The 26,161-nt window shown below is 51.4% G+C and overlaps 3 protein-coding genes across 8 annotated transcripts; all 3 read right to left on the bottom strand.

Moving 5' to 3' along the window:
• Nucleotides 1-1,015: 1,015 nt before the first annotated feature.
• On the bottom strand, nucleotides 1,016-9,915 carry COX6B1 (cytochrome c oxidase subunit 6B1). Its single transcript, XM_082605886.1, has 4 exons — nucleotides 9,792-9,915; nucleotides 7,891-8,007; nucleotides 6,624-6,724; nucleotides 1,016-1,736 (listed from the first exon to the last, which is right to left on the bottom strand). Exons 2-4 carry the CDS (start codon nucleotides 7,994-7,996, stop codon nucleotides 1,683-1,685), a joined length of 261 nt encoding a protein of 86 aa, XP_082462012.1. The 5' UTR covers nucleotides 7,997-8,007; nucleotides 9,792-9,915; the 3' UTR covers nucleotides 1,016-1,682.
• A 2,003-nt stretch (nucleotides 9,916-11,918) lies between these two features.
• ETV2 (ETS variant transcription factor 2) lies at nucleotides 11,919-14,247 on the bottom strand (the record flags this gene model as incomplete). 2 transcript variants are annotated; one of them, XM_082605863.1, is made up of 6 exons in its annotated part: nucleotides 11,919-12,123; nucleotides 12,370-12,482; nucleotides 12,927-13,385; nucleotides 13,642-13,701; nucleotides 13,973-14,086; nucleotides 14,178-14,247. In XM_082605863.1, 6 exons carry the CDS (start codon nucleotides 14,245-14,247, stop codon nucleotides 11,923-11,925), a joined length of 1,017 nt encoding a protein of 338 aa, XP_082461989.1. In that variant the 3' UTR covers nucleotides 11,919-11,922. The 2 variants fall into 2 exon arrangements, with proteins under 2 accessions (XP_082461989.1, XP_082461990.1); XM_082605864.1 differs by lacking the exons at nucleotides 12,927-13,385; nucleotides 13,642-13,701 and having other exon boundaries at nucleotides 14,009-14,086.
• A 3,683-nt stretch (nucleotides 14,248-17,930) lies between these two features.
• RBM42 (RNA binding motif protein 42) lies at nucleotides 17,931-25,715 on the bottom strand. Of its 5 annotated transcripts, none has more exons than XM_082605836.1 (10): nucleotides 25,472-25,715; nucleotides 25,092-25,236; nucleotides 23,701-23,785; nucleotides 23,531-23,605; nucleotides 21,967-22,032; nucleotides 21,714-21,868; nucleotides 20,888-21,223; nucleotides 20,457-20,574; nucleotides 18,272-18,466; nucleotides 17,931-18,180 (listed from the first exon to the last, which is right to left on the bottom strand). In XM_082605836.1, exons 1-10 carry the CDS (start codon nucleotides 25,597-25,599, stop codon nucleotides 18,068-18,070), a joined length of 1,416 nt encoding a protein of 471 aa, XP_082461962.1. In that variant the 5' UTR covers nucleotides 25,600-25,715; the 3' UTR covers nucleotides 17,931-18,067. The 5 variants fall into 5 exon arrangements, with proteins under 5 accessions (XP_082461962.1, XP_082461963.1, XP_082461961.1 ...); XM_082605837.1 differs by having other exon boundaries at nucleotides 21,714-21,865; XM_082605835.1 differs by having other exon boundaries at nucleotides 21,714-21,889; nucleotides 25,472-25,714.
• Between the last annotated feature and the right edge of the window lie 446 nt (nucleotides 25,716-26,161).

Raw genomic sequence — 26,161 nt, 5'->3', positions numbered from 1 at the left:
CAGTGTGGGAGGAACTGCATGAGCAGTGGGAGAGCAAAGAGGAAATGGGAGAACCATATCAAAGCTTTATCAAATCAAATAGACAAGATAAATGCTTCTAGATGTACAGGCTATCTCTGTAACTGCTAATGGTGGCAGCCTCTGGGCAGGACTGGGTGACTGGGGTCAAAGGGAGTCCTCTATCTTTTCACTGGACTTCCTGTTTCATTTGAAATTTTCACCATGTTTCTTTCCTATTCCTGACACATGCCAGAAGCTTCTACAGTCTCTCGAAGCCCCTAAGCATGCACTAGGCTCCTGTTTACAGGGTCCCTCCTCATGGGCGGCCATTTCAGAAGAGCCCTCCCTAGGGCCATTTTCCCTCAATACAAGAATCATCTCTCTGCTCTTTTGAACATACTTCAGATAAGTTTGTTACACAACCATCTGAGTGGTCTTGAGGAAACACCAATTTGGCCACAGCATGGTACTCTAGCTGGTCACACTGTGTCAGGAGTTCCCTGTTGACAAGTTTGCGGTGGATGATATTTTGTACTGTTATTGTGTGGCAACTCCTTTGGGGACATCAAGAAAGAACATTTCTTAACTTGGCCTACTTAAATGACTTCCAATTGTCACCAGGATCAACATGATTAAGAGGCCTAGAAAATAGGGAGAAATTACACATTGCACAGAAGACTGCTTATTAGATGATATTAAGAATGTATTAACTTTTAGATGTAATTATATGATTATGTTTAAAATAAACCTGTATCTTGAAGAGATACATATACTTACTTATTTCTGGATAAAATATGATCTCCAGTATTTGCTTTAAAATTACCTAGAGGGGTAATTCCTTGGTGGTCCAGTGGTTAGGACTCAGCACTTTCACTGCTGAGGGCTCGGGTTCAATCCCTGGTTGGGGAACTAAGATCCCACAAGCCACGTGGCGTGGCCAAATAAATAAATAAGTAAAAATAAAATAACCTAGAGGGAGCGGGGTGTTCATTTGTTGATAATTGTTGAAGCTAGGTGATGGGTACAGAGGAATTTTTATTATACTATTTTCATGTGGTTCAAAACATAAGTTTTTAAAAAATTATACAGATAATAAAGGAGAACATACAGATAAATTTTAGCACATACAGGAACTTGAGGTTATTTTGTATAATCACTCACTCTATTGTCTGGTAAAGAAGAGGTGGTCGGGCTTCCCTGGTGGCGCAGTGGTTGAGAGTCCGCCTGCCGATGCAGGGGACACGGGTTCGTGCCCCGGTCCGGGAAGATCCCACATGCTGCGGAGTGGCTGGGCCCGTGAGCCATGGCCACTGAGCCTGCGCGTCCGGAGCCTGTGCTCCACAACGGGAAAGGCCACAACAGTGAGAGGCCCGCATATCGCCAAAAAAATTTAAAAAAAAAAGAAGAGGTGGTCAAAGTTTATTAAAAGAAAAATTATTAAAAGAAAAAAGAAACACCTGAATTCAGTCTCTCTTACTGGTCAAGGTACTAATTCCATCCCAGCTTCTGGCCCCACCATCCAGCTCTTTTACACATACACAGCCTTACACTCTTCCAACGAGTATTTATTATTAGTTAAGCCATGATTCAGGACCCCAGGGTGGGGATCACTATGTACCCAGGTCTCCCTTCACCACCCTGGGGAGAAGGACGGAGGACAGAGAAGGTGGGGTGGAGCCAGTTCAGATCTTCCCAGGAAACGTGCCTTCCGCCCGGCGGTCGTCCCAGGCTGACACCTGTGGAAAGACAGAGAGTGTTACTCCCTTCCTCCACAGGGAAACCAGATGGGTGAACTTCTTTGTCTTCCCCACTTTGCCTACCTGTTCAGTCAACAAGTAACCCCAGGACCTGCTATGTGCCAGTACTGGCAACTGTTCCAGGAGCCAGGGAACCAGTAGTGACCCAGAAGGACAAGAATCACTGTCCTGAATGAGCTGACATGAACTGACCCACTGAGGGGACAAGGGGTGGGGCGGGGGGTGGGGTGGTGGTGGAGGAATAATAGCAAGCAGACTCACTGCAGAGCTGTCTGTGGGGAGATGTGTGTAAAGACCTTCAAAAGTGTGACCAGGCCCTGCTTCAGGAACCCCAGAGTCAACCCTCAATGATGTCTGTCAGAACAGAAGAAAGAAGGAATACTGCGCAGCTGTGAAAAAAAATGGGGCTATCTATGCTCCAGCAGGAATGCATCTCTAACGATCAAATGCACAATCAAATGCAAAAAGGTCCAAACCGGCTACAGAGTGTGATCCTACTATTGCTCACAGATGTATGCATACATATACAAAACGATGGACAGGCCCATATCGAACTGTTAACACTCCCCCGAGGTAACACTCTGCAACTTGTGGACCCTCCTACAGGCAGTCAGAGCACATTTATTTTTATATACACACACACATTCACATTTACATGCTATACATTAGAAGCAATGGATAAACGCATGGATAAGGAAGACAATCTGCATCCCTGCTCCATCGCTTCCTAGCTGTAATTTCCTCATGCAAATTACTCAACCTTTCAGGGCCTCAGTTTCCAATTTTGTAAAATGAGGATACTGATAATAGTACCTATCTTTTTTTTTTTTTTTAGCATGTTTGCCCTTATATGATATAAGGCACTTACAAAGTAGCCTGCCCATAGCAAGTGCCTGTTTTATTTACACACATACACCACATATCACAAATACTCCTTACTTAAATTGGGCCATACTATACAGATCTTTCCCCCCATACTATACAGATTGTCCTGCAACTTGCTTTTTCCATGAGTCTTAGAGCTCTTTCTGTATTCTGTCACATAGATCAAGATGAATATACCATCATATATAACTTGTTTCTGAATGTTCCCCATTACAAACAACTCTGCAATGGCTGTCCTTGTATACAAACATTTTTATAGGATGTGTAGATGTGAAACTGCCACATCTAGAGTATGATTTTTTTCATTTTGAAAGATCCTGTCTCAGGATTGACCTTAACAGTGATTGGACCTGGGCTTCCCTGGTGGCACAGTGGTTAAGAACCCACCTGCCAATGCAGGGAATACAGGTTCGAGCCCTGGTCCAGGAAGATCCCACATGCTGCGGAGCAGCAAAGCCTGTGCGCCACAACTACTGAGCCTGCGCTATGGAGTGCGCCAGCCACAACTACTGAGCCCGCATGCCACAACTACCGAAGCCCGCGCACCTAGAGCCCGTGCTCCACAATAAGAGAAGCCACCGCAGTGAGAAGCCCATGCACTGCAACGAAGAGTAGCCCCCGCTTGCCGCAACTAGAGAAAGCCCGCGCACAGCAACAAAGACCCAATGCAACCAAAAATAAATAATAAATAAATTAATTAATTAAAAAAAAAAGTGATTGGACCAATCTATAGAGCCACTAACACTTAGTACTATCTTCCACTCCCCATCCCTTTTAAATTAAAGGGTCAGGCTGGTCTGATCCTTTGGCAAATTAGTCTTTTTCCAATAGTCCCACTTCATGGAAAGGAAATTAAGGAAACCATTCAAAGAGAAGGCAAAACATTTTCTCAATGGAATTGTACACTGCAGTATCATTTAAAATAGTGAAAAAAGACTGAGTCCAGCTAAAGGGGAAGGGACTATTTTTTAACTATTAAAGACAATGGCTACCCAATAACCGAGCAGGTTGTACTGACATGAAAATAGGTTAACAATGCAAGTAAAAAAGCCAAGGATAAACAGTATCCACAGTATGATCCGTATCTATATCTAAAAAGTATACAGGGACTTCCGTGGTGGCGCAGTGGTTAAGAATCTGCCTACCAATGCAGGGGACGTGGGTTTGATCCCTGGTCCGGGAAGATCTCACATGCTGCGCGGCAACTAAGCCCATGCGCCACAACTACTGAGCCTGCGCTCTAGAGCCCGTGAGCCACAGCTACTGAGCCTGCGTGCCTAGAGCCCATGCTCCGCAACAAGGGAAGCCACCGCAATGAGAAGCCCGTGCATCACAACGAAGAGTAGCCCCCGCTCGCTGCAACTAGAGAAAGCCCATGCGCAGCAACGAAGACCCAACACAGCCAAAGATAAATAAATAAAATAAATTAAAAAGAAAAAAGTATATAAACATACACCAACACCTACTCACACATTAGCACACAGAAAAGGAAGTGGAAGATTTATACCACATTTCTAAGGGAAGTTAACTTTGGACTCAGAAGGGGGTGACTTAGAGGAGTTTTTCACTTTTTACATTATAAAAGTCTCTCACTTTGAAGGTTTACTGTATTTTTTATGAAGAAACTAAAGATTTTTTAAAATGGGAAAATAAAAGGGAGTTCCTTGGTGGCCTAGGGGTTAGGATTCAGGGCTTTAACTGCTGTGGCCCAGGTTCAATCCCTGGTCAGGGAACTGAGATCCTGAAAGCCTTGCGATGTGGGGGAAAAAAAAAAGAAAGAAAACGAAAAGAAAAGATGATTGGAAAAAATGTTTTAAATGCTCATATAGGATAAGCGCTGGACTCACAGCCCTACTCCTCCCCAAATACACATACTGGGATTAGAGACTAAGTTTTAAAAATACACAGGAAACACCTGGAAGATGTTACAGTATTATCAGCCAGGTCAGGAGGATGAGAAACAATTTTTTGCCCCTTCCTCTATTTCTTAAGTTTCTGTGAAGTGGTTATATTGCTTATACAAAAAACAAAAACGAACAATAGCAATAACAAAACATTTATTTTTACTTCACCAAATTTCTGGAATAAAGAAGCCAGGGCTGGGCTTCCCTGGTGGCACAGTGGTTGAGAGTCCGCCTGCCAATACAGGGGACACGGGTTCGTGCCCCGGTCCGGGAAGATCCCACATGCCGCGGAGAGGCTGGGCCCATGAGCCATGGCCACTGAGCCTGCGCTCCGCAACGGGAGAGGCCACAACAGTAAGAGGCCCACGTACCGCAAAAAAAAAAAAAAAAAGAAAGAAAGAAAAGAAGCCAGGGCTGCTGGGTATAAAGCGTGTGTTCACATCCAGCCCTCAGAAGGCAGAGACAGCAGGCACCCGAGGGGAGGAACCACAGAATCTAACGCTCCCCAGGTAAGGGCAGGCCCAGGTCCCAAAGGCTGGGGTGTGGGGCAGCACCAGGACTGGAAGCATGTTTCCTAGCACCCTGTCCAGCACTCAGCACTCACCTAATGCAGGCCCTGAGGCTGGAGGGCGGATATTATGGGATCACGATGTCATGGTACCCAAGATCACGCGGGGACAAGGAGAAATCCTGGGAGGGGAGAGGGTACTCAGACACTTGAGAGAGTGTGGCCACAGGGGTGGGAGGCAAACCAAGCAAGCTGAGGAAGAGTGCATTAAGGCAACCTGTTCTCAAGAAACAAGCCCCAAAGATGTACATCAGAATTATAACACAATCTCCATCAAAGGGGACCAGTTAAATAAAAGCATTTGTAAGGTAAGGACTTCCCTGGCGGTCCACTGGTTGAGACTCCGCACTTCCACTGCAGGGAGCGCAGGTTCGATCCCTGGTTGGGGAACTAAGATCTCACATGCTGTGCAGCACAGCCAAAAAATTTTAAAAAAGAAAAGAAAAAAACAAAAACGAATGAGGTAGATCTATACGCACTGTCATAAAAAAGGCTCAAGACACACTGATAAGTCAAAGCAAGTCACAGAACAGACTATATAGTATGACCCATGCATACACAGAAAGTTCCACAGGCTTATGTATGATAAATGTATATAGAGAAAGATGAATCGGTTAACAGCAGTCACCTCAGGAGAGGGGGACTGGGGAGCGAGAGTGGACATCTACTTTTCATTTTACTGTACTGCTCAGTACTGTACTGTTTTATTTTTTTAAATGAGTACTATTAGTTTTGTAATAAGATCATATTTTGATTTTAAGACATGATTTTTTTCATTTTAACATCTCCGAAAATAGCATGCTTGTTACATCCATTTCTGGCATTAAAAAAAAGATTTAAACATCTCTCAGTGTTTCTTGTAGTCGATGGGGTCTTTGACTTGATGAAATAAAGTAATATTTTATTTTAAAAAAGAGGGTGTGGCAGAATATTAAATAGTAACGACGGGTCTGGTCAGATCAGGCCTAGAAGGACTGCCTTATCACATCCCTGTTTTTTAGAAATACATGCTGAAGTAGGTAGGGGTGAAATGACATGTCTGGGATTTGCTTCAAAATACTTCAGCAAAGGAAAGAGGAAAAAGAAAAGGAAATGGAAGAAATGTGGAGAAATCCTCAAACTATTCAGTTTGGGTGATGGGTATATTTGGGGGGGCGGGTCACTGAATTGTTCTCTCTACTTTTATGTATATTTGGAAATGCTCATATGAAAAAAGGACAGGATTCCAAAAGATGGTGAGCTCCATAGGGACAGGGCATTTACTTGTAGAGTGTCTGGGTGAGACAGATCTGGTTGCCTTGGCTGAGAGCCTGGCTGGTTGAGAGTACTGGTGAAAGGAGGAAAGGGAGGTGATTCTAGGAAGAAGAAAAGGCCACATCCACAGCCAGTGTGATGCCTTGTCCTCCCTTTGCCTCTCACAGATGAGCTCCCATGAAGTCACCACACGCCCCTCTGCTAGGACCCCACCCCCACCCCAGCACCCCAAGGGCCCCAGGAGGAGGCACATACCCAGGATATGGGGCAGAGGGACTTGTACACACGCCGGTACCATTCACACACGGAGACGTCACCCCCTTTAGCAGTCATTGCCTTCTCACAGCGGTGGAAGTCTGTGAAGAACAGGGATGAGGGTCAGCCCAGACCAAGGGCTGGAACACATTTTTGATCAAAATTCACAGAAATCGTTTTTACTTCACAACCAGTTACACAAATCCCCCCTTCCCCCAAGTTTCACAAAGAAAGCATACCCTTACAAGTGTAGTACTCAAAAGGGCTAGACACACCTCACTAAGCTGATTTTGCAACCGCTAAAGAACGACCGTTCTACTTGAAAATTCTGGGGTCAGGAATGATAAGGCAACCTGAGAGGTGTGTGTGGGGATTATGGAAGTCCAGAACCGGGGCAGGGGAAGGGGACGGTGGTCTCGATGCTAAGATGCTGGCATCCTGGAGAGGAAGACAGGAGGGGGATAATCTGGTTTTTAATAGGAAATTAATTCAAAAATTACTTCAAGTATTACACTCCTGGGCACACTCCCTAGAGAGAAAAGCATTCACATGGACATCAAAGTACATTTATAAGCATGTTTATAGCAGCACCATTCATAAGAGCCCCAAACTGGAAACCACGCAAGTGTCCGTGAATAAAATGTGGAAAACTGTACAGCAATAAAAATGAGCAAAACACATGCCACAGCATGGATGAATCTTCAAAACTGTTGAATGAAGACATCCAAACATAAGACAACACATACAGTGTTTATAAAGATCACAAAGAGACAAACCTCACAGCAGTGATAAAACCAAAGTGTGACTGCCCTGAGTCTGTGGGGTTACATCTCTCTTGGGGAGAGTAGAGTGTTGTTTTCAAGACAGGGCGTGCAGTAGGCATGGGAGCCCAGAGGGCTGGCAGAATCTAGTTTTCTATCCAGATTATAGTTTCATGGGGGATGCACTTTAGAATTATTCATTTAGCTGTACATTATGTTTTATTATGTACTTCCTGTATGTATGTCACATTCCATAAATACACACACACACACGTCTTGGGGGAAAAAAAAATCACTGTGGGAACCAAAGTTTGTGTCCCTGGGCCAGATCTTAAGCACAGGTGGTGATGAGGGGCACAGGCCCTGCGAGGTCAGATGATCAGAATAAAAGAGAAGAGGCCTGGCATGCATAGGTCCCCTGCGAGGAGCCAAGAGGCAAGCGACTTGAGGTGTGTGACCAGGGGAAGGTCAACACTGTGCCCCCCGCCCCACCATGTCCTGCTCACCCAGGTAGTTCTGCCAGCAGTTCCTCGTCTGGTTCTGGTTGGGGAAGCGGCTGTCAAAAGGAGCAGTCTGGTAGTTCTTGATTTTGGTCTTGATGTCCTCTGCCATAGTGCTGACTCCTGGAGGCAGAGAATGGGTGCTGGCAGGGGTTCTGGAGCTGGCAAGGGGCTGTCAGTCCACCCAGGCCTGGTGAGCAACAAGCCAACGCCCCCCCTCTCAGTACACACAGAGGTGAAGGCAGGGCAAGAACACATTAAGGGTGGAAGTCACAGTAGGGTGTCTGGGGGAGTCAACTCCTTGGTATAATCAGGCTTTATTTGTCCCAACATAACACCAGCTGACATTCACTGAGCGCTTACTATAAGCACGGAAGCTTTATTCCTACAGTCACTCTAAAAGGCAGAAACTATTACTATCACTGCTTCACAGACTAGAGACAGGGTGTTTAAGCGACTTCCCAAGGTCATTCAGCACACAGGTGGTGGAGCTGCATTCTATCACTAACTTAACCTACACTGCAGAGGTTCTTAGTGTCTACTGGTGCCATGAACTCCTCAGGGGTCTAATGAACCCTTTCTCAGAATATGTTTAAATGCATTTAAAGGGGACTTCCCTGATGGTCCAGTGGTTAAGAATCGGCCTTCCAATGCAGGGGACGGGGGTTCGATCCCTGGTCGGGGAACTAAGATCCCACCCGCCCCGGGGGCAACTAAGCCAGCACGCCACAACTAGAGAGAAGCCACAACTAGAGAGAAGCCTGCGCGCCTCAACGAAGATCCCGCGTGCCGCAACTAAGACCCGACGCAGCCAAAAAGAAAATAAATAAATAAAAATTTAAGAATGCATTTAAAAATTGCATAGGATCACAAAGAAAACCAGTTACTTGTAGCTGAGGATTTATTAACTACCACAATTTCAAAATAATCATGCCTGGAAATGATATGCTGTGAAATCTGCAACCATAATGGTCTGTAAGATGACCTATGATTTTGATTGCTGACAAAGTCACAGATGATGCCAATATTACTAGGGCTATTGCCTCCATTCTTAACGGAAGGAAATGCTACATTTTAATTAGAAACTAGCAGAAGTACAGATGTAAATTTCCCCCCGTTCAAGTACTAACACCCCTTGAATTCTACAGATTCTGTGCACCCAAGGTTAAACACCTGTGCTGTGATCTCTCTTATGAGGTGACACACTGTTTTCATCAGGGAATCCGAGAGAAACTGCCTCTATCAGATTACTCGAAGGGTCGTGGGGTTACACAGAAGCAAGCAGACCAGTAATAAATTCAAGCGACCCAGGGTAGCGGTAAGGATCTGGGGCACCGGAGGAGAGCCTTTCCGGGAGCGGGGTGATGTGAACACCAGCCGCTGGGACACAGACGCGGTCGGAAGAGTTGTTTTGGAAGCGATCTCCACCCGCTTTCGGGAGTGAGGTTGGACTGCGGATGACGCTGCAGCCCCTCCAACGTCCAAGGGAGAGGAGGGGCCAGACACCAGGAAGCCAGGCTGCGGCCTAGGCAAGCCTGGGGGGTCGGGGGTCGGGGGGGGAGGGGCGCCTGCGGCCTGGTGACTAAGAGCACTGCAGTCCTGGTCGCTGGCTAAACTGCATAATATCTGATCCTCAGTTGCCTGCCAGTCAAAAAGGGATAATCGCAGGCCCTATCTCATAGGGTTGGAGGGAGGATTACATGAAGCAATATAAATCGCTTGGAATGTTCCTGGCATCGAAGAACTAAATAATCGTCAGTTACGATTACTAACTGAACAGGACCCCAGGGCTCCTGGAGGTCAGCCGCCGCCGACCGAAAACCTTATCTCGTTCTCCGGGAGGCAAGGGTCGGGCTCCACAGTTCCCCAGGCTGGGGTTCCAGGGCCCCCGGGGCCCCCACACTCACCTAAAGATGCTCCTGAAGTCCCTGGAAGCTCAATGTGACCCTCAGCAATGACGCCAGCGTCGGACCGGAAGCGGAACGAAGACCGGCCGGAAGCGGGACGAGGCAGCGCACTGGGGAGTCTTCCGCACGGCTAGAGCGCCGTGCTGGAGCGGTTCAGGCCACGCCCATGCGAGCGAACTCCGACCTTCCTATTGGGCTGAATGCCTGTTCATCCTCAATCCCCGCCCAATCGTAAGCTTGCGTGGCACTTGGAACCGCACGGAGGTATGGCTGTGCCAAGCTGTGGGTGCAGCATGGTCACCTGTCTGTCTTTACCAGGAGAAAGGAGTCTGGGTCTTGGGACTGGCTGGAGAGTGGTCATGGGAAAAATATCCTAGCGGAAATGCTCTTATTCGTGCAAGAATTATTTATCGAATGCTTACCCTGACAAAATCCTTGCAAATGACCTACACGGTTTGGCCCCCTTTTATACTCTTATCTCCTTCTCTTAACTGCCGCGGTTCCAGGCACACTGGCCTCCTTAGCAGTTCCTTAAACGTGCAGGCTGGCTTCCCCGTAAGGGCCTTTGCACTTGCTGTCCCCTTGGCCTGGAATGCTCTTCTTGCAGTTGGCTCCCTCCATCATGTCCTGCAGGTCTTTGTTAAAATGTCACCTTGTCAATGAGTCCTCAGTCCAAATATTTAAAATTGCTATCTTGTCAGTTTCTTCCCTACTTTATTTCTCCAAAGCACTTATCTTCTGACATACTGTATCCTTCCTTTTATTGTTTATCTTTTTTTGTCTCCCTCAAAATATAATAGAAGCATCATAAAGGAGCAAGTTTTGTCTCATTCACCATTGTTTCTCTAGCACTTAAAACAGTTTCTGGCACATAGTATAGGTACTCTATAAATATTTGTGGAATGAGTGAATTTCTTGTGTGAATAAAGGGGGCTTCTGGGGACTGGAAGAGGAAGCTATGAAAGAGACCTGTTTTTGCCCCTCCCCTCAGCCTGGCCTCCAAAGCTTCTCACATACTGTGCTGGGTGCAGTGTCCAGGCCTAACTGGGTTGGGGGCCTCTTATGCATTCTGTGTTCATCAGCGTTGTAATTATTTGTGGAACTGCCTGTTTACATGCCTGCATTCACCCCCTTCAGTGAGATCTTCCCAAAGCCCAAATCCCTTCCCTGTTTAACTCCCTCCCTGGCTCCCCTGTGCCCTCAGGACAAAGTCCAGGCCCCTTACCATGGCCCACATAGGCAGTTCCAACTGGAGCTTTGTGAACTGAGCCATAGTCCCCTCTCCAGCCACGCTGATATTTTAGTTCATTGAACAGTGCTGTGAGATCTACCTCCAGGCCTTCGATTACTCTATTTCTTCTGACTGGGACATTCTTTGCCTACCCGACTTTTCAAATCAGCTATTCTCTTCTCCAGGAAATTTTCCCTGACCACCCCCCTTCCCCCAACTCAGGCTAGGGCAGATCCCTCTTTTTGGTCCCCCTCTACCCCCGAGAGTTTCCCCATCCCAGCCCTGACCACTCTGGGCTGTCCCTGGCTGGTGATGGGTCTGTCTCCCCACTGGACTGTGAGCTTCCTATGGGCAAGGTCCAGCGTTGTCTTGGTCACTGCTGAGTTCCCAGCATGGCCCATAAGGGGACCACTCAGTAGGCTCTCTTTAGAGGCTCAGTAGTTCCTAGAACAGGGTAGGCTCTCCTTAGGGTCTGAGTTCTATGGCCCCCAGCTTGGAGTGGGGAAACAGAGTAGGTGGTTTTGGGGCGTAAGCACTAGCTCTAATTCCTTGATGGTTCCTAGCACTGGGAGGTCACACAGTAAGCCCTTTTTGGAGTCTGAGTCCTCTCTTCAAGGTGGGGACAGTAAATAAACTCGAAAGTTAGTGATTGGGTCTGATTCTTGTGCAAATCCCAGTACAGGGCAGGCACATGGTAGGCAGGCCCAGTGAGGACTGTCTGATTCCTCTGCATGTCCCACGACAGTGAGCACACGGTAGGTCCCCCGGTGTGTTTTAGGATCACACGGGGCTGTGGAGGCGATGTGGGTGTTCTGGTGCATACAGGCCCCCTAGCAGACGTAGTTAGTATCAGTGGGAAGGGTGCAAACAGCACGCACAACGATGCTTGACCGTGTATTTTTATTGAGTCGTTGCTCCCTGTCCGCTCGCCACGCAGTCGGGATAGACTAGGCCAGGCACGCGGCCCCCGAAGCGGTACGTGTACTTGCGCCCCCCGCTCTTGCGCACGATGTCGCGGCGGTAGTAGTAGCGCAGACCTCGGCTCAGCTTCTCGTAATTCATGCCGGGCTTCCTCTTGCGCTCGCCCCACAGCCGCGCCACCTAAGGCGGAGGCCGGACTTAGTCTGAGGGGGCGGGAGAGGTGGAGAGTGGGAGGGACTTGACAAGGGATGGGTGGGGCGGGGTCGGGGTTCTGGTCTGTCAGCATGGGGGTTAGGCCCGGCGGAACGGGGCGGAGTTGAGGGCGAGGCTGGGGGCGGGGCCTAGCACTAGGCGAAGTGCTGGTGGGGCCAAACTGAACACAGGGAGACCCGGGCGGGACTAAGCGGGTCTGGGAGGCGGCCCCACCTCTTTGGGGTCGCAGAGTTGGAACTCGCGGCTATTGCCCGTCCAGCGGATGCAGCTGCTACGCGCCCCGTCGTGGAGTAGCTCCAGGAGGAACTGCCACAGCTGAATGGGACCTGCGGGGTGGAGGCAAGTGAATACTCAGGTTTCCTGGCCCCAGATCATGTCGCTTCGATGACCCAGGAATCCGGATCCCCTCCTCCTCGGGGACCGAGTTCGGATTCCTCCGTCTAAGAGACCTAAGAGTTGGCCTTGGGGACCCAGGCATCGGGGCCCCCATCTTGGAGATTTAGGAGTGGCTGCCCCATCTTGGAGACCCAGGGATCCATATCCTCATCTCTTTCCTCTTGCCTAATGCAGGAGCCTAGGTCCTCCTCCCTTGCTCCCGGGAAGACTACCCGTGTCTTAGTCCTCTCCTCCCTGGGGACCCAAGAGGAGGGCCACCGCCCCCTCCTCTCTCGAGCCCCGCCAGTTTCCCGGTCCCGCCCCCTTTGGCGCCTAGGCCCCGCCTCACTAGACTCCGGCTTCTCTCCCTTGGGACAAAGTGTCTCGGACCTCACCTCGGTGGTTAGCTTTGGGGTAACAAGCCAAGGTTGCGCGGTCCGACTGCTGGCTCGGTTCGGAGGAAGTGGTGAGATCTGAAGTCTGGTACTCCTTCGAAGAGGTGGTGCAGTCCGTATGCAGCCCCGAGTCCCAGGAGATGGTATAGTCCGATCCCGCAGGCCCACCCCACGAAATGGTAGAGTCGGCGGGCGGCTCCCCGCCGAGGCTCTTGCCCCAATAGGTGGCGCCGTCCGGGCCAACAGAATAGTCCCAGCTGGTGGAGCTGGCAGCGACCTGGGCGCCCGGCCACGAGTTGGCACTTCCCGCGGAGGTGGCGCAGTTCTGGGCGGCTGCCCCTTCAGAGCCAGCCCAGAGGGCGGGACCCAGGGCCTGGGAGACGCGGCTCCAAGGGACCGAGCCGGTGCACGGCAGGTCTGTCCAGTCTCCCGACCACGGAAGAGCCTGAGGGGCGGATTCTGTGAGGACGAACGGACCCCAAGTGAGAGGAGCCCAGGTGTGCCGATCCCTGGCCCCCTCGGGGGTTCTAGGGGTCGAAGCTCTCAGCCCTGGCGCCTGGGGCTCCACGCTCCAGGATCTCGGTCATGCCACCTTAAGGACACAGGCGTCCCCCGTCCTATCCCCGTTCCCCCTCAAAGATCGGGGAGTCTAAACCTCTAGTCACAGTGGAGGACCCCAGTCCCCCCCTCCCCCCGCCTCTCCGCACACACTCACCCGCCCCCCATGGAGCTTCTGGGTACGGTAATGCGGAGCCCCAGTCCGGCTGTGGGAGCCCTGCGAGGGATAGGACGTAGCAGGGTTTAGGGAATGGTGTGCACAATGACTAGAGACTCCCCTCAGCCACTCAACCCAGTGGTCTTTATTTGTCAGGGACTGAGAGTTATTACCCCCGGCCCCTACTCACTCAGACCTGGGACTCAGGAGGCTGTCTGGGCCCCTCCTCCTTCAACCTCTGGAGTTCAAGCCCACACCCCTCTCCCCGCTCAACCTCAGGAGTCCAGGCACGCCCCCTTCCTCCCTTAGACTTAGAAGCCCAGCCTCTCACCTTCCCCAGCGCTCAGGGGTCCCAGCCCACAGACACTTTTCCAACATGTCTCCGCTGTCAGCGTGTCCCCTTGGAGTGCCAGTTCAGGGAAATAGAAGTCGAGTTCAGCTCCTCCTGCACGCAAGGTTAGAGCCCCGTCAGGGTCAGTGGAAGCGCCCACCTGAGCACCCTCCCCACACACATTGTCTCAGCCCCAGCAGCCTACCCAGCCCTGACAGCCTGTTCCCCAGGGGCACTTCCTGTGGTGATGCTTCATCCCAGTTCCACAAATCCATGGCTGCTCGCTGTGAATGTTCTGGGTCAGAAAAAAAAAAAGGGCCCAGGGTGAGCTGGTGACACTTAGGGACCCTGGAGTCTGAGCCCCATCCCTTGCTTCACTCAGACAGAGGAGTCCAGGCCTCTGCTCCCTCCTTCCCCAGGACCCTGGATTGTTGGCCTCCAGTGTCCTTTTCTCTCAGACCAGGAGTTAAGGGCCCCCAGACACCCAGACCCAGGAATCCAGGCCCCCAGACACCCAGACTTGCAGTCCCCAGTTCACAGCTCACCTCTGGCAGGTCCCTCTGCCCTCAGCCAGGGGTCTCAGCCCCATTTCATACCATGCACCCCCTCCCCCCGGGGGCCTGGGCAGGGGAGAATTTTCCAAGACGTCAGAGCTGGGGGTCGCAGCGGGGGTCGAGTTGCAGGGGCTGAGGCGGGGCCGAACTGTGTCACCCCCGCCCCACTCCCCTCTGCCCCCAGAGATGGCCGTCTGCCTCCACGGTAGCTTTGGCTGTCCTGCCGCAGGGGTGGCTTGGACTTGAACAGGAGCTTGGGAAACAGCGGGCTGGGCGAGACCGGGGTGAGGAGGGGTGTTTCCGGGGTGACTGAGGCGGGGCGGGGGGCTTGGGGACTTGATCCTGTGACATGGGAGGTGGTGGGGGAGGAGAGCCTGGGGTCAGCTGGGCTGCGCCAGGCTTATCTGCAACAGGAAGGGGGATTTCCGGCCAGACCCCCAGCGGGCAGACGTCACAATCCACAGGGGGCCTGTGGGGGTAGGTTGACCTGGGATCCCCCACCAGGCCCACTTCTCCCCTTCTGAGGGCTTTGAGGGGAAGTCCTGGGGCTGCTTCCCAGGACAGTAACAACAACAGTATGAACAATAACAACAGTGATAATAATAGGTAACATTTATTGGGGGCTCATTACATGCCACCGGCTGTGCCCTGGGCCTTTGTTTAATCCGCCTACCAGGTAGGTACTAGTCTTATCCCGATTTTATGAAAGGGGAAATTGAGGAGGAACTCCTCCCACTTTTCTCCATCTCCAGAATCCATGCCCTTCCCTGCTATAACAGTTCAGGACAAATGGGGAAATTTGAATATGAACTGAATAGGAGATATAGAATTAGTCATTTTCTTAGATGTGATAATGGTATTATGATATGAAAGCTATCTCTATAAGGAATACTGAGATATTTAGGGGTGAAGTGTTGTGTCTGTAACTTATTTCTAATGATTCAGCAAAAAAACAAACCATGTATACTTGCGACATGTACATGCACACGTGCAATATTTGGGACACACTTATACTAAAAAATTATTTGTTGTTTGTCTTAAGTTCAAATTTAACTAGGTGCCCTGTATTTTTATTTCCTAAATCTGGCAACCCTAAACCCTGGTAGCTTGGCTTCAGAGCCTGTGCTTGTACCCATCCTGCAATATTGATAAGTAACTATTTACCATTAAAAATAACCTCTTTAATATGGGCCATTTCCAATATTCACCCAGCTCAATCACTAACCACTTGCCAGTCTGGGGGTGGGAGGAGCGGGGGGTGTGGGCACTGCCCATCTTTGTTACAGGAGGGAAACTGGGCCTCAACAGGAAGAGCGACTTACTAGGTCACACAGTGGGTGGTCATGGGGCTCCTGGGATTGGACCCAGCGCTGGTGAGCCCTCGGGCATCACCAGTCCCTCCATCCATCTAACCCAGGGGTCTGAAAGGAGTCTCCACCTGCTGTGCCCCACCAGGCCTGGAGCCTCCTCTCTTTGAAGCTGGCCTCCCTCCTGTCTGTGTGTATCTGTCTCTCCCTGTATCTCTGCCCTGGGTTGACGTCCCTGGCCCTGGGTCTCTGTTGTACCAGGCCTGACCGCAGTAACTTTTTTTCTTTTTCTTTTCTTTTTTTTCCACACCTCACAGCTTGTGGGATCTTAGTTCTCTGACCAGGGGTTGAACCTGCGCCCTCAGAGGTGAAAGCAAGGAGTCCTAGCCACTGGACCCCGGGGAATTCCCCCAAGTCTCTTCTGATGTCTCAGTCCCTCCCCACCTGTCTTTAAGTGTTCCTATCTCTCTCCCTATCTCCTTATCTGTTTCCATCTCTTTCCCTCCCTGGGTTTTTTCCCCAACTGCCTTCCCATTGTACTGCCTCAGACCCCCAGTTCTCGTCTCTTCCTGTCTCCCTCCCCACCTCTCTGTCTCCACTCACTACATCCCTTCCATTTCGGTCCCTCTGTCTCTCAACCCCATTGATCTTTTTCTCTCTCCCCTCAGGACTTAAACACACACATTTAAAACCCGCCTTTCTGGAATCATTCTTCTTTCCATCTCCTCCTTTGCCTGCAGTGAATAGAAGAGGGTCAGGGGTAGGGAGGGCTAGTGATGTGGGGATGGGGTTTGAGGGTTCTGGAGCTGGGTGGTCCAGCCCAGGTGGCAGGGGGCTGAAGGGTACTTCCTGCCATTGATGGGAGGCCCTCAACCCTCTAACCAGACTGGAAAATGTGACGTCAGAGGGGGCAGTAAGGGAGGAAGACAGGAACTGAGGAAATTTGACACCTTTCCTGGGTAACTGGCTTCCCTGAGAAGCCTTGGCATTGTTTCTCCCCTCCTTCCCAAGCCCTCTCCCAATTAGGGGTTCTGATGGCTATGTCCCAGGGAGGCCCTCATCCCCTCCCCATGCCATCTCCCTCCTTTGCCTGGTCACTGCTCCAGCCTCCTTCCAGAACCCCAGATTTTTCTAAAGTGCAAATCTGTGATGCTAGTCCCCTGCTTGAACTTTGTCTCAGCTTCTCAAGGCTGGCTGCTTTCAGGGTAAAGTCTAAGCTCCCAGTTTGGCATTCAAGTTCCTGCATGGACACTTCTTCAGACAGGCAGAGACAGGCGTGGAGCTGGGAAACAGGAGTTGGGGAGAGACTTACAGATGCAGAGAGAAGAGAGACTCAGAGAGATACAGACACTTAGAGACAAGAAACAGGGGCACTCACAGAGAAACAGAGAAGGAGGCACAGAGAAACACTCAAAGAGATAGAGCAGAAGTTGGCTGGATTTTGGCAGAGTGAAACTAGAAAAACTAGTTGGCAGAGAAACTAGAAAACAGTCTCAGAGACCTAGAGGGTGACAACTGCAGAGACTAGGAGAACGACGGGAAGAGAATGAGACAGTCTCAGAAGTGGCCAGTGCCTTGAGGAAGCCCCTCCCTGACTCCCAGGATAGCTCCCATTCCAACCCTGATCACTCTGGGCTGTGACTGTCTGGCTACAGCCCTATCTTCTGCCACTGGACCATGAACTTGGAGGGAACAGGGCCTGTGGCTGTTTAAGTCACCATTGTGTCCCCAGCACTGTCCAAGCCCTTGATGAGAGTCTGCTGAATGGATGAAAACCTGGAAGGCTGTGAGCTCCAGAAGGGCAGGGCCCAGAAGACCCCCTTATCTTGGTGCTGAGAACACAGGGTGGAGTCAGAAGACCACAGGTTTGAGCCTCTGCTTGGCTTCGGCCTTGCCCTAAGCCTCTACTTCCTCCTCTGTGGAACAGGCTGCACTGGACGTGCACTTAAGAGCTTTCAAGAAGATGTAAGGTACATGCAGCAGGGACCGAAAAATGCCCATCTGCATGTTTGTCTGAGTAAACTTTCAAGGCTCCCCACTATTCCCAGAGTGGGGGATGTTAAGCCCTGCCCCCCAAAGAGTGCTTCCAAGCCTAGCCAAGGATGGAAATGAACGTAAATTTATTGAAACTGGTTTTGGGGAGGATGGGTGGGTGGATAGTTGAGGACTTTCCAAAGAACGGTGGGGAGGAGCCAGCGCCCGGCCGGGTGGGAGCGGGTGCCCAGCCACAGACCCTATCTCAGGCCCAATTTCTTCTTCTCCTTTTGCTTCTTGCGCACCACGTCCAGGTTCCGGTCCTTCCACATGCTCTTGCGCAGCTTGATGGGGCGTGAGCCCACATACTTCCCTGTGGGAGGGAGGGTTCATGGTCAGGCTTGGGGTCAGGCTCAAGCCAGATGCCTGCCATGCCCACTGACCCTAGGGAAGGCTGCACCCACCATTCATCTCACGCATGGCGCGCACATAGTCGCTGGGGTCCTTAAAGCTGACGAAGCCATAGCCCTTGGTTTTGCCCGTGCGCTTGTCGCGGATCACCTTAGCCTTAAGGAAGGATGGGAAGCGGCTGAAGGCTCGTGCCAAGATGTCATCATTCACCTCATTGCCCAGATCCCCACAGAAGATTCGGAAGTCATCTGGGGTTGGGAGAGAGGAGGTCAGAGGATACAGATGTCTGGCTCAGTCTTATTTAAATGACCCCACCTTCTCTGGAAACATCACCAAGCCCTCTTCCTCTGTATGCCCAGCAGTCTCTGCCTGGGGCCCTCTTGGACATAACAGCCAATGCCTGTATAGTATTTACCCTGTGCTAGGCTCTCTGCTAAGCACCCATGAGGTTTTAACACATCTGGCACTCTCCACAACCCTTTATACCAAGGCACAGAGAGGTCAAGTCACCCGCCCCAAGTTAATCAGGAAGCGGCAGAGCCGGGACAAGAACTCAGGCATCTGGCTCCAGAGTCCTCACTTTTAACTAACTGCCCTGCCCTGCCCCACCCCAGGGCCAGCTCACCCATTCCCACGATGAAGCCCCTACCTTCGTCATCCCAGCCCTGGCCTGTCCTCCAAGCCCACAGTATCCTTTGGTCTCCTGAACACCTCCCCATGGACATTCCCTGGGCCCCTGACACCCACTGGCTCCCGTAATGGCACCCCGGTACCACAGACTTCATTGTTCCTCAGCTCCGCTTCCTCTGCAAAGCCCACTCTAATCCCCCTTGAGTCCCTGAAACCTGAACATACTGCCCGATTCTTCTCCAAGGCCAACTTCAGCTCCCATTCCTGGACACATCTCCTGGGCTGGGCCTGAGCCTCGACCAAATGTGCTCAAGCCCAAAGAATCCCTTCCCCCATGAGCATATACTATTACCATCCCCTTGTTGGAGATGAGGAAAATGAAGCTTGAAGGGCTAAGTGACTTGCCCAAGGTTACAGAACTAGGGCCTACAGCCTGCACTGGCCACATCTGGGCCGGCGCTGCCATGGCTCTGGCCTGGGGTGGGTAGACGGTTCCAGGGAAAGAGGCAGAAGTCAAGGACTAGGATGGGAGGCAGGCCCCTCCCCTTGGCTACCGCTGTGGCTGCCCCATAGCTCTGGTGGTGGCTGAGGACACTCTCTGAGAACAAGTTAGTTTACCCCAGGCAGAAATAATCTGACAAACTTAGAGGGTGGGACCTTCTACAAACCAACCAGTCTGAACACTTCAAAAAACTATTATACATAAGACAAAGCAGTGGGAGGGAGACAATTCTCATTAAAAAATAACCTAGTGACACAAAACTGCATGCATCTTCGTTCGGGGGAAAAACAGCTCTAATATAGTTTGGGGACAATTGGAAAAATATGAATATAAACAGAATATGAGATGCCACAGAATTACTGTTAATTTTCTTAGATGTGTTAATCGTGTAATGATATGAAAGAAAATATCACTTTTCTTAGGAGATGAATACTGAGGTATTTAGTAGTGAAGTGATAACTTCATTTATAATTTATTTCAAATGACTGAGCAAAAACCAAAAAAGATACAAACACATGGAGAGTTAAAGTGAATACAGAAAAGTGTTAATCGCTGAATCTAGGTGGTAGATATATAGTTGTTAACTGTGCAGTTCAGTATTTACAATTTTTCATAAAAAGTTAGGAGACAGGGCTTCCCTGGTGGCACGGTGGTTGAGAGTCCGCCTGCCGATGCAGGGGACACGGGTTCGTGCCCCAGTCTGGGAAGATCCCACATGCCGCGGAGCGGCTGGGCTTGTGAGCCACGGCCGCTGGGCCTGCGCGTCCAGAGCCTGTGCTCCGCAACGGGAGAGGCCACAACAGTGAGAGGCCCGCGTACCGCAAAAAAAAAAAAAAAAAAAAAAAAAGTTAGGAGACAAAAGAATGCTCTTTCACTTTTAGCAAGCCAGGCCCCTCATGAATGAAACAGAGGCCAGAAGGTCCTAGGCGCCAATCCCCTCCACCAAGTTCTGTTCAGTGGCCGGGCGGGGGCCTGCCCCCCGGTGTCCTAGTCTGGCTCCCCCCGGGGTGGGCTAACGACAGTGCTGCCCTGCAGAAAGGTGTGCAGTTGCCTGGGTCGCCTTCCCTTGGTGGAGGAGCACAGACCCTGCACTCGAGCCTACTTACCTGCATCCCACTCCAGCAGGCTGGGGTCCTCCCAGCTGCTCCCAGCTGCTGTGCGAATGCAGCGTTTCGATTTCTCTGGCTTTCCTTTCTTCTTGTCCTCACCTAGGGGCTCTGGGACCTGCAGAGGAAAGGGATGGGGTGCAAAGGGCTTGATGCTGGAGTCTGCTGGACCCGTATGCCCTCTTCATGTTCTCCCACTTCCCTCTGCCCGCCCGGTCCTCCCGCCTCCATAGCTGGGGCACTGGATGTGCTGCTGGGTGTCAGGTGTGTGTGTCTGCCTCCCTCTTCCCCATGTCCTCCCAACCCCTCCAATTTCCTGGGTCCCTCCTACCTCCACAGATAGAAGATGACATGTGTTTCTGCGTGAAGAAGCCCCGGGGCTCCTGTCCGCCCCATCAACCACCCCCCCCACTGCTCTGTTCCCTGCCTACCTCAAGAGCCATGAGGCCAGGGGGTGGCTCAGGCCGAGGGGGCCGGGGTCTTGGACGCAGGGACAGGAGCTCAGGAATGCGCAGCGGGGGCAGTAGGCCTCGCACAACTTCCAGCGGCAGGGGCAGGGGCTCAGGCTCGGGCAGAGGCATGGCCAGGGCCAGTGGCAGGCTGGGCCCAATGACTGCAGGGCCAGCTGGGGTGCCCCCTGCCCCCACAGCCACCGCGGCGCCAGCCTCCTCCAGCCCGGCCGCTGCCGCCGCCGCCACGGCCTCCTCCTTCTCTTTCAGGCCCAACCCCAGGCCGAGGCCCAGCTCTCGGGGTGCTGCTGGCTCTTCCTGTAGGCAAAAGGGGGGCGTGAGGGGGGCCAGATCACAGGCTCAGACCTCACTCCCACCTCCATCCTGTACAACAGAGCAAGGGCCTGGGCGCCAGAGAGGAGGCAAGAGACACCTAGACAGGGAAAGGGGTCTCTAGTTAGAGACAAACACAGGGACAGAGAAACGCAGGCAGAGAGACAGACAGACACAGGGACAAAAAAAGACATGAAGACAGAAAAACAGAGACAATCAAAGGAAAAACAGACACAGAGAGAGAAGTACACCTGTAACTTGTGTTTTCTCTCTGTACTTTCCTTACAAAAAGAAAAACACAGAAAGATATGGCCACAGAAGGAAAGGGGGAGAGACAGACAAAGTCAGAGAGTGAGAAGGCAGAGACATGAAAAGCCACGGGAAAGGCAGACTTGGTAGACACAGCCCACCGGGCCAGGATGAGGGTCTCCCTGCCCACTGCACCTCTGACCCTCAGTTCCCTGTCCACACTCACCAGAGGAGGCCTCAGAGCAGCCATGGAGCCCAGAGGGGGCCCTGGGGCCCGAGCCATCGGTGGCAACATCATAGGTGGTCCAGGGGGGCCAGGCAGAGGGGGGCCCACGAGGGCCTGGTGAGGGGGCCGCAGAGCCATAGGGCGGGGGCCACCTGCTGCGGAAGAAAGAGCAGAATCTGTCAGGGTGTTAGTGGGGAAATCGGAGGGCTTGGGGAGGAGTTACGTGGCAGGATGATGACCCTGGCCCCCTCACCTGCTCTCTGTAGCACGTGAGGGATGAAGGCTGGATGCAGAATAGGGGCCCTCTGGGGGGCCGCAGCTGTGGGAGAGATGGGGGTGTGTGTCAAGGGGGACTGGGGCACTTGGGGCAAGGTGTGTGCTTGTGGGTACTCTCAGAACCAAGAAATCTGGAGAAGAGCCTGGGGAGCCTTCTGGGAGATACAGGGCTCTTTTCATTTGTTCATTCAGCAAAAACTTACCACTGATGATTTCCTCTGGGCCTGGCCCTGTCCTGTGCAATGCTAGGGACACACCAAAGACCAAGGGCTCTAAGGGAGCTCCTGGTCCAGAGTAGGAGAGAGCGGACCTATCATCAGAGTGACAGCCAGAGAGATCAGGGCTGGGATGGGGGAAAGCCCAGGCAGGGTGATGGAGGCTGGGAGTGGGGAGCCCAGGAAGCAGTGGGAGCTCAGAAGACCTATGCCGGGAGGACTAGAGAAGGCTTCCTGGAGAAAGGGACCTGTGAGCTGAGACCCAAAGGATAATGAAGAGTTGGTCAGGCAAAGGGTGAGTTTGGAAATATTACTAGCAAGGAGAACATTTTTAAACAAAAATTTTTCCCTTTTCAGTTTAGTGTAATCGTAATAGAGGAAGTTAGAGTTGGAGAGCATCATAGGAGAATGGTCAAGAGGTCAGGAGGCATCCAAGCAGTCTTGTTGGCTGAACTGTGTATGTCCTCTGGAGGGCACTGGGGAGCCACAGCAGGGTTGGAAGCTGGGCAGGGGACTATGTCAGATATGCACTTTGATCAAAACCATACTAAAGTGTAGGAGGTGTTAAACCTTCTCAGGTATCAGATAAAAAAGTGTAACAGGATTTAAGTAGCACAATTAACAAGTACAATCTAATAGAGATCACACCAGAACTTTACAGAACACATATCCTTTTCATACACGTAAGGAAATACTAATGTCACAAAAATTGTGTGTATAAAGGTCATCAACAACACAAAGTAGGAGTGAGTGACGTGTGGAGAGGATAGATTTTAGTTGATTTTGGTTAGCTTGATTTGGGTTTAGTTGATAGGTTTTGGAAGATTCAAGTGGGGTGACAATGAGCAGGGGAGAGAAGGGACCTCAACAAGAGCCAGCAATGTTTGGGGCTCCTGAGGAGGAAATGTGGATCTCTCTCTGCAAGGGGCTGGGTGATGTAGGGTCTTGACTGCCACGTGAGGAGCACAGGTGCTTATTTGATGGTTTGTTCATCCCATCAACAGAGAGCATGTATACTTACTAGCTGGCATGGACCTTATATTTTAAAGAAAGCAAAAGATGATAACCATAATAAACAAATTGTACAACTGTTCTAAAGCATGAAGTGCTATGAAGAAACATAGCAAAGTGTAAGGATTAGGAGTGACAGTAAGGGGGGTGGCTTGCAGTGATCAAGTGAAGCCTTACTAATGCCAAACGGACAAAGTACACGATCAGGTTTATGCTTTAGAAAGACGATGACATCATGGGGATGAAATGGAGAGGGCGAAGTAGTTGAAACAAGAGTGCTTGGTGAAATGTGGGATTTCCTGGCCCCAGACCTACCTGCTCGCCGCAGGAACATGGCTTCTCGAGCCTCTGGACTGTCCAGGTGACTCCGATCACCAGGACCAAAGCCAACTGTTGGGAGGGGAGAGATGAGGATGGTTGGAGGAAAGTCCCAGGCATCCCCTTTTCACCACCCTGCCTCCCTCACTCCACCACTCCTTACTTACCTGGGCCCACAAAAGGTGGGCCACCCACCATGGGAGGAACCACTGTGGCTGCAGCGGCTGCTCGGGCTTCCAGAGTCTGTTGGACCTGTTGGAGAGGAGGCTGGGGTGAGGGGCCTGATTCAGTGCCCCCAAGTTGCCCTGGCAGGCTCACCTGGGAGGCCAAGGGTTTCATTCTTTGCACTCTGTGGCTATCTATCCAACTTTAGGTCTCAGCTAAAACATCACTTTTCAGAGAGGCTTTTGGGATCACACTAGCCGAAGGTGTCCTTAGCCCCTCCCAGTTGCAACTTCTCTCATCATTCTGCTTTATCTTCCCCAAAGCACTTAGCACTACCTGAAATTATGTCTAGCGTGTCCTCCTTCTCTCCCGTGCCACCACCCTGTTCCAAGCCACCATTATCTCTTGCCTAGAGTATTGTGGTGGCCTCTTCCTCAGACTCCTTGATTCTGCCCTGGCCCCTTACAGTCTGTCCTCCAAACACAGGCAGAGCGACCCTGGTGACAGACATCTAAGTTGGATCACATCACCCCACTGCTCAAAACCCTCCACCTGCTTCCCATCTCAGTAAAAACCAAGGTCCTTATGATGACCAACAAGGTCCTACTAGATCTGTCTCTATCACCTCTCTGTGCTGATCTCCTCCCACCCTCTCCCTTGCTCACTGCATTCCAGCCACACCATTCTCCCTGCTGGTCCTTGAACATGTCAGTTATGCACCTACCTCATGGCCTTTGCACTGGCAGTTTTCTCTGCTGGGAATACTCTTCCCCCAGATATCTGCCTGGTTCCCTCAGTCATGCCCTTGATATCTTTGCGTAAATGTCACCTCCTCAGAAAGGCCTTCCCTGATTGCGCTGATAAACCTCTGCCCTTCTTACTCTACTTTGACCTGTCTCTCAGTAGTAAAATGTAAACTCCAAAAAGGTAGTGATTGTTTTTCTGTTTTGTTCTCTGCTATATGCCTAGTGTCTAGAATAGTGCCTAGTGCAGAAAAGGCACTGGAGAATTATCTGTCGAGAGAATGAACAAGTTTCATTTACTTGCTCTCTTTTTAGTAGTCTCTCTCTTCACTACTCATATATACTTAGCTATGGAGCTCTTGAATGTGACTAATGATACTGAGGAACTATTTAACTTTAATATGAATTTTAAACAAATACAGAACATTTCCATCATTGTAGAAAGTCCTACTGGCCAACATGATCTAGAATAAAAGCTCCCAAAGGGCAGAAATACTGTTTGTCTTAGTCACTACTGTGTCTTCAGTGCCCAGCACCTGAAATATCTGTCACACTAATTAATCAACAAGCCAACATGTTAATAGCTCTCTGTATACAAGCACTGTGTTCAGAGGCAACGTGCTCTATTATATGCGTTAGTTCAACCATACCTGCTGGTATGTGTTGGTGGCGATAATTGGGCGGATCACAGGAGCTGCTGGGACTTGCATTGCTTCTACCGTGGGGACGGTGGGCACCGCAGGCACAGCAGTTGGGATTCCTGTAACCGGAGCCCCCAGAACCTCCTGCTCAAACCTGGGGTGGGGGCAGGACAGACACCACAGCTCAGGACCTTGCACCAATTCTGGAACGCTGGGTATATCGCGACAGCGCCTTCACCCCTGCCAAGCTCTCCTTCTTACTCCCGCCCCCACAATCCCGAAAGTCCCATTTCCCCAAGATAGAGCCATATGTCGGGCCTATCGTGGCCTGGAGGGTCCAGGGCTCTGGCTGTGGGACGGCTCTTATCGCGCCCTGTCGCGGGCCTTACAGGGCCATCTCCGCCTCCATCTCCTTCAAGCGTTCCTCGCCGCTCTTGCCCGGGATGCCAGCACCAGGGCCCGGGACCACAGGTCCTCCTGCACCCGGGAGTCCCGGGGCTGGCCCCGCCCCGGCCATCGCTGCTGCCGTCGCTATCGCCGCTACTACCGCCTCAACTCAGTCGCCTCCGCCGGTTCCGCTGTGTACTCTCTGGCTCCGTCAGGGTGGGCGCCAGCGGATGACGTCTCAGAGAAAGTGACGGGCGCCGGTACATGACAGCATGCGCCAACGGGGCTCGCCAACGGGGATCGAGGGCCAATGAGAACCCGGCCACACCCGAAGGGCCCGCCCCAAGGAGGAATATAGGCCAGTCAGAGTGCCGGAAAACGAGTTTTACGGAAGAATCTGAGTCTGTGAGAGTGCAGCCGAGCGAGACCGCCACCCCTTCCTGGAGGAACACGGGCAAATGAGAGTGCTGTGAAGTCAGTTGTCCCCGCTCCTTAAGTGGAAACTTGATCTTTAAGAACTCAGGAAAGTTCGGAGGTCCCGCCCTCGCTACCGCGAGGCCCGTTCCGGAAGTTTTAAAACACACTGAAATCCGAATCATCCCAGGGCAGGACGAGGCTGGATATAGCTGGGGGCCGTGGTCGCCCACTCTGGGGTAGACGGACACGCTACCAGACAGTGAGTCCCGGAAAAA

This window comes from Mesoplodon mirus (assembly GCF_964341445.2).
Source record: "Mesoplodon mirus genome assembly, chromosome: 19".
NCBI lineage: Eukaryota > Metazoa > Chordata > Mammalia > Artiodactyla > Ziphiidae > Mesoplodon > Mesoplodon mirus.
Note: the sequence above shows the minus strand (reverse complement) of the source record. Positions and strands in the feature narration are given on the sequence as shown.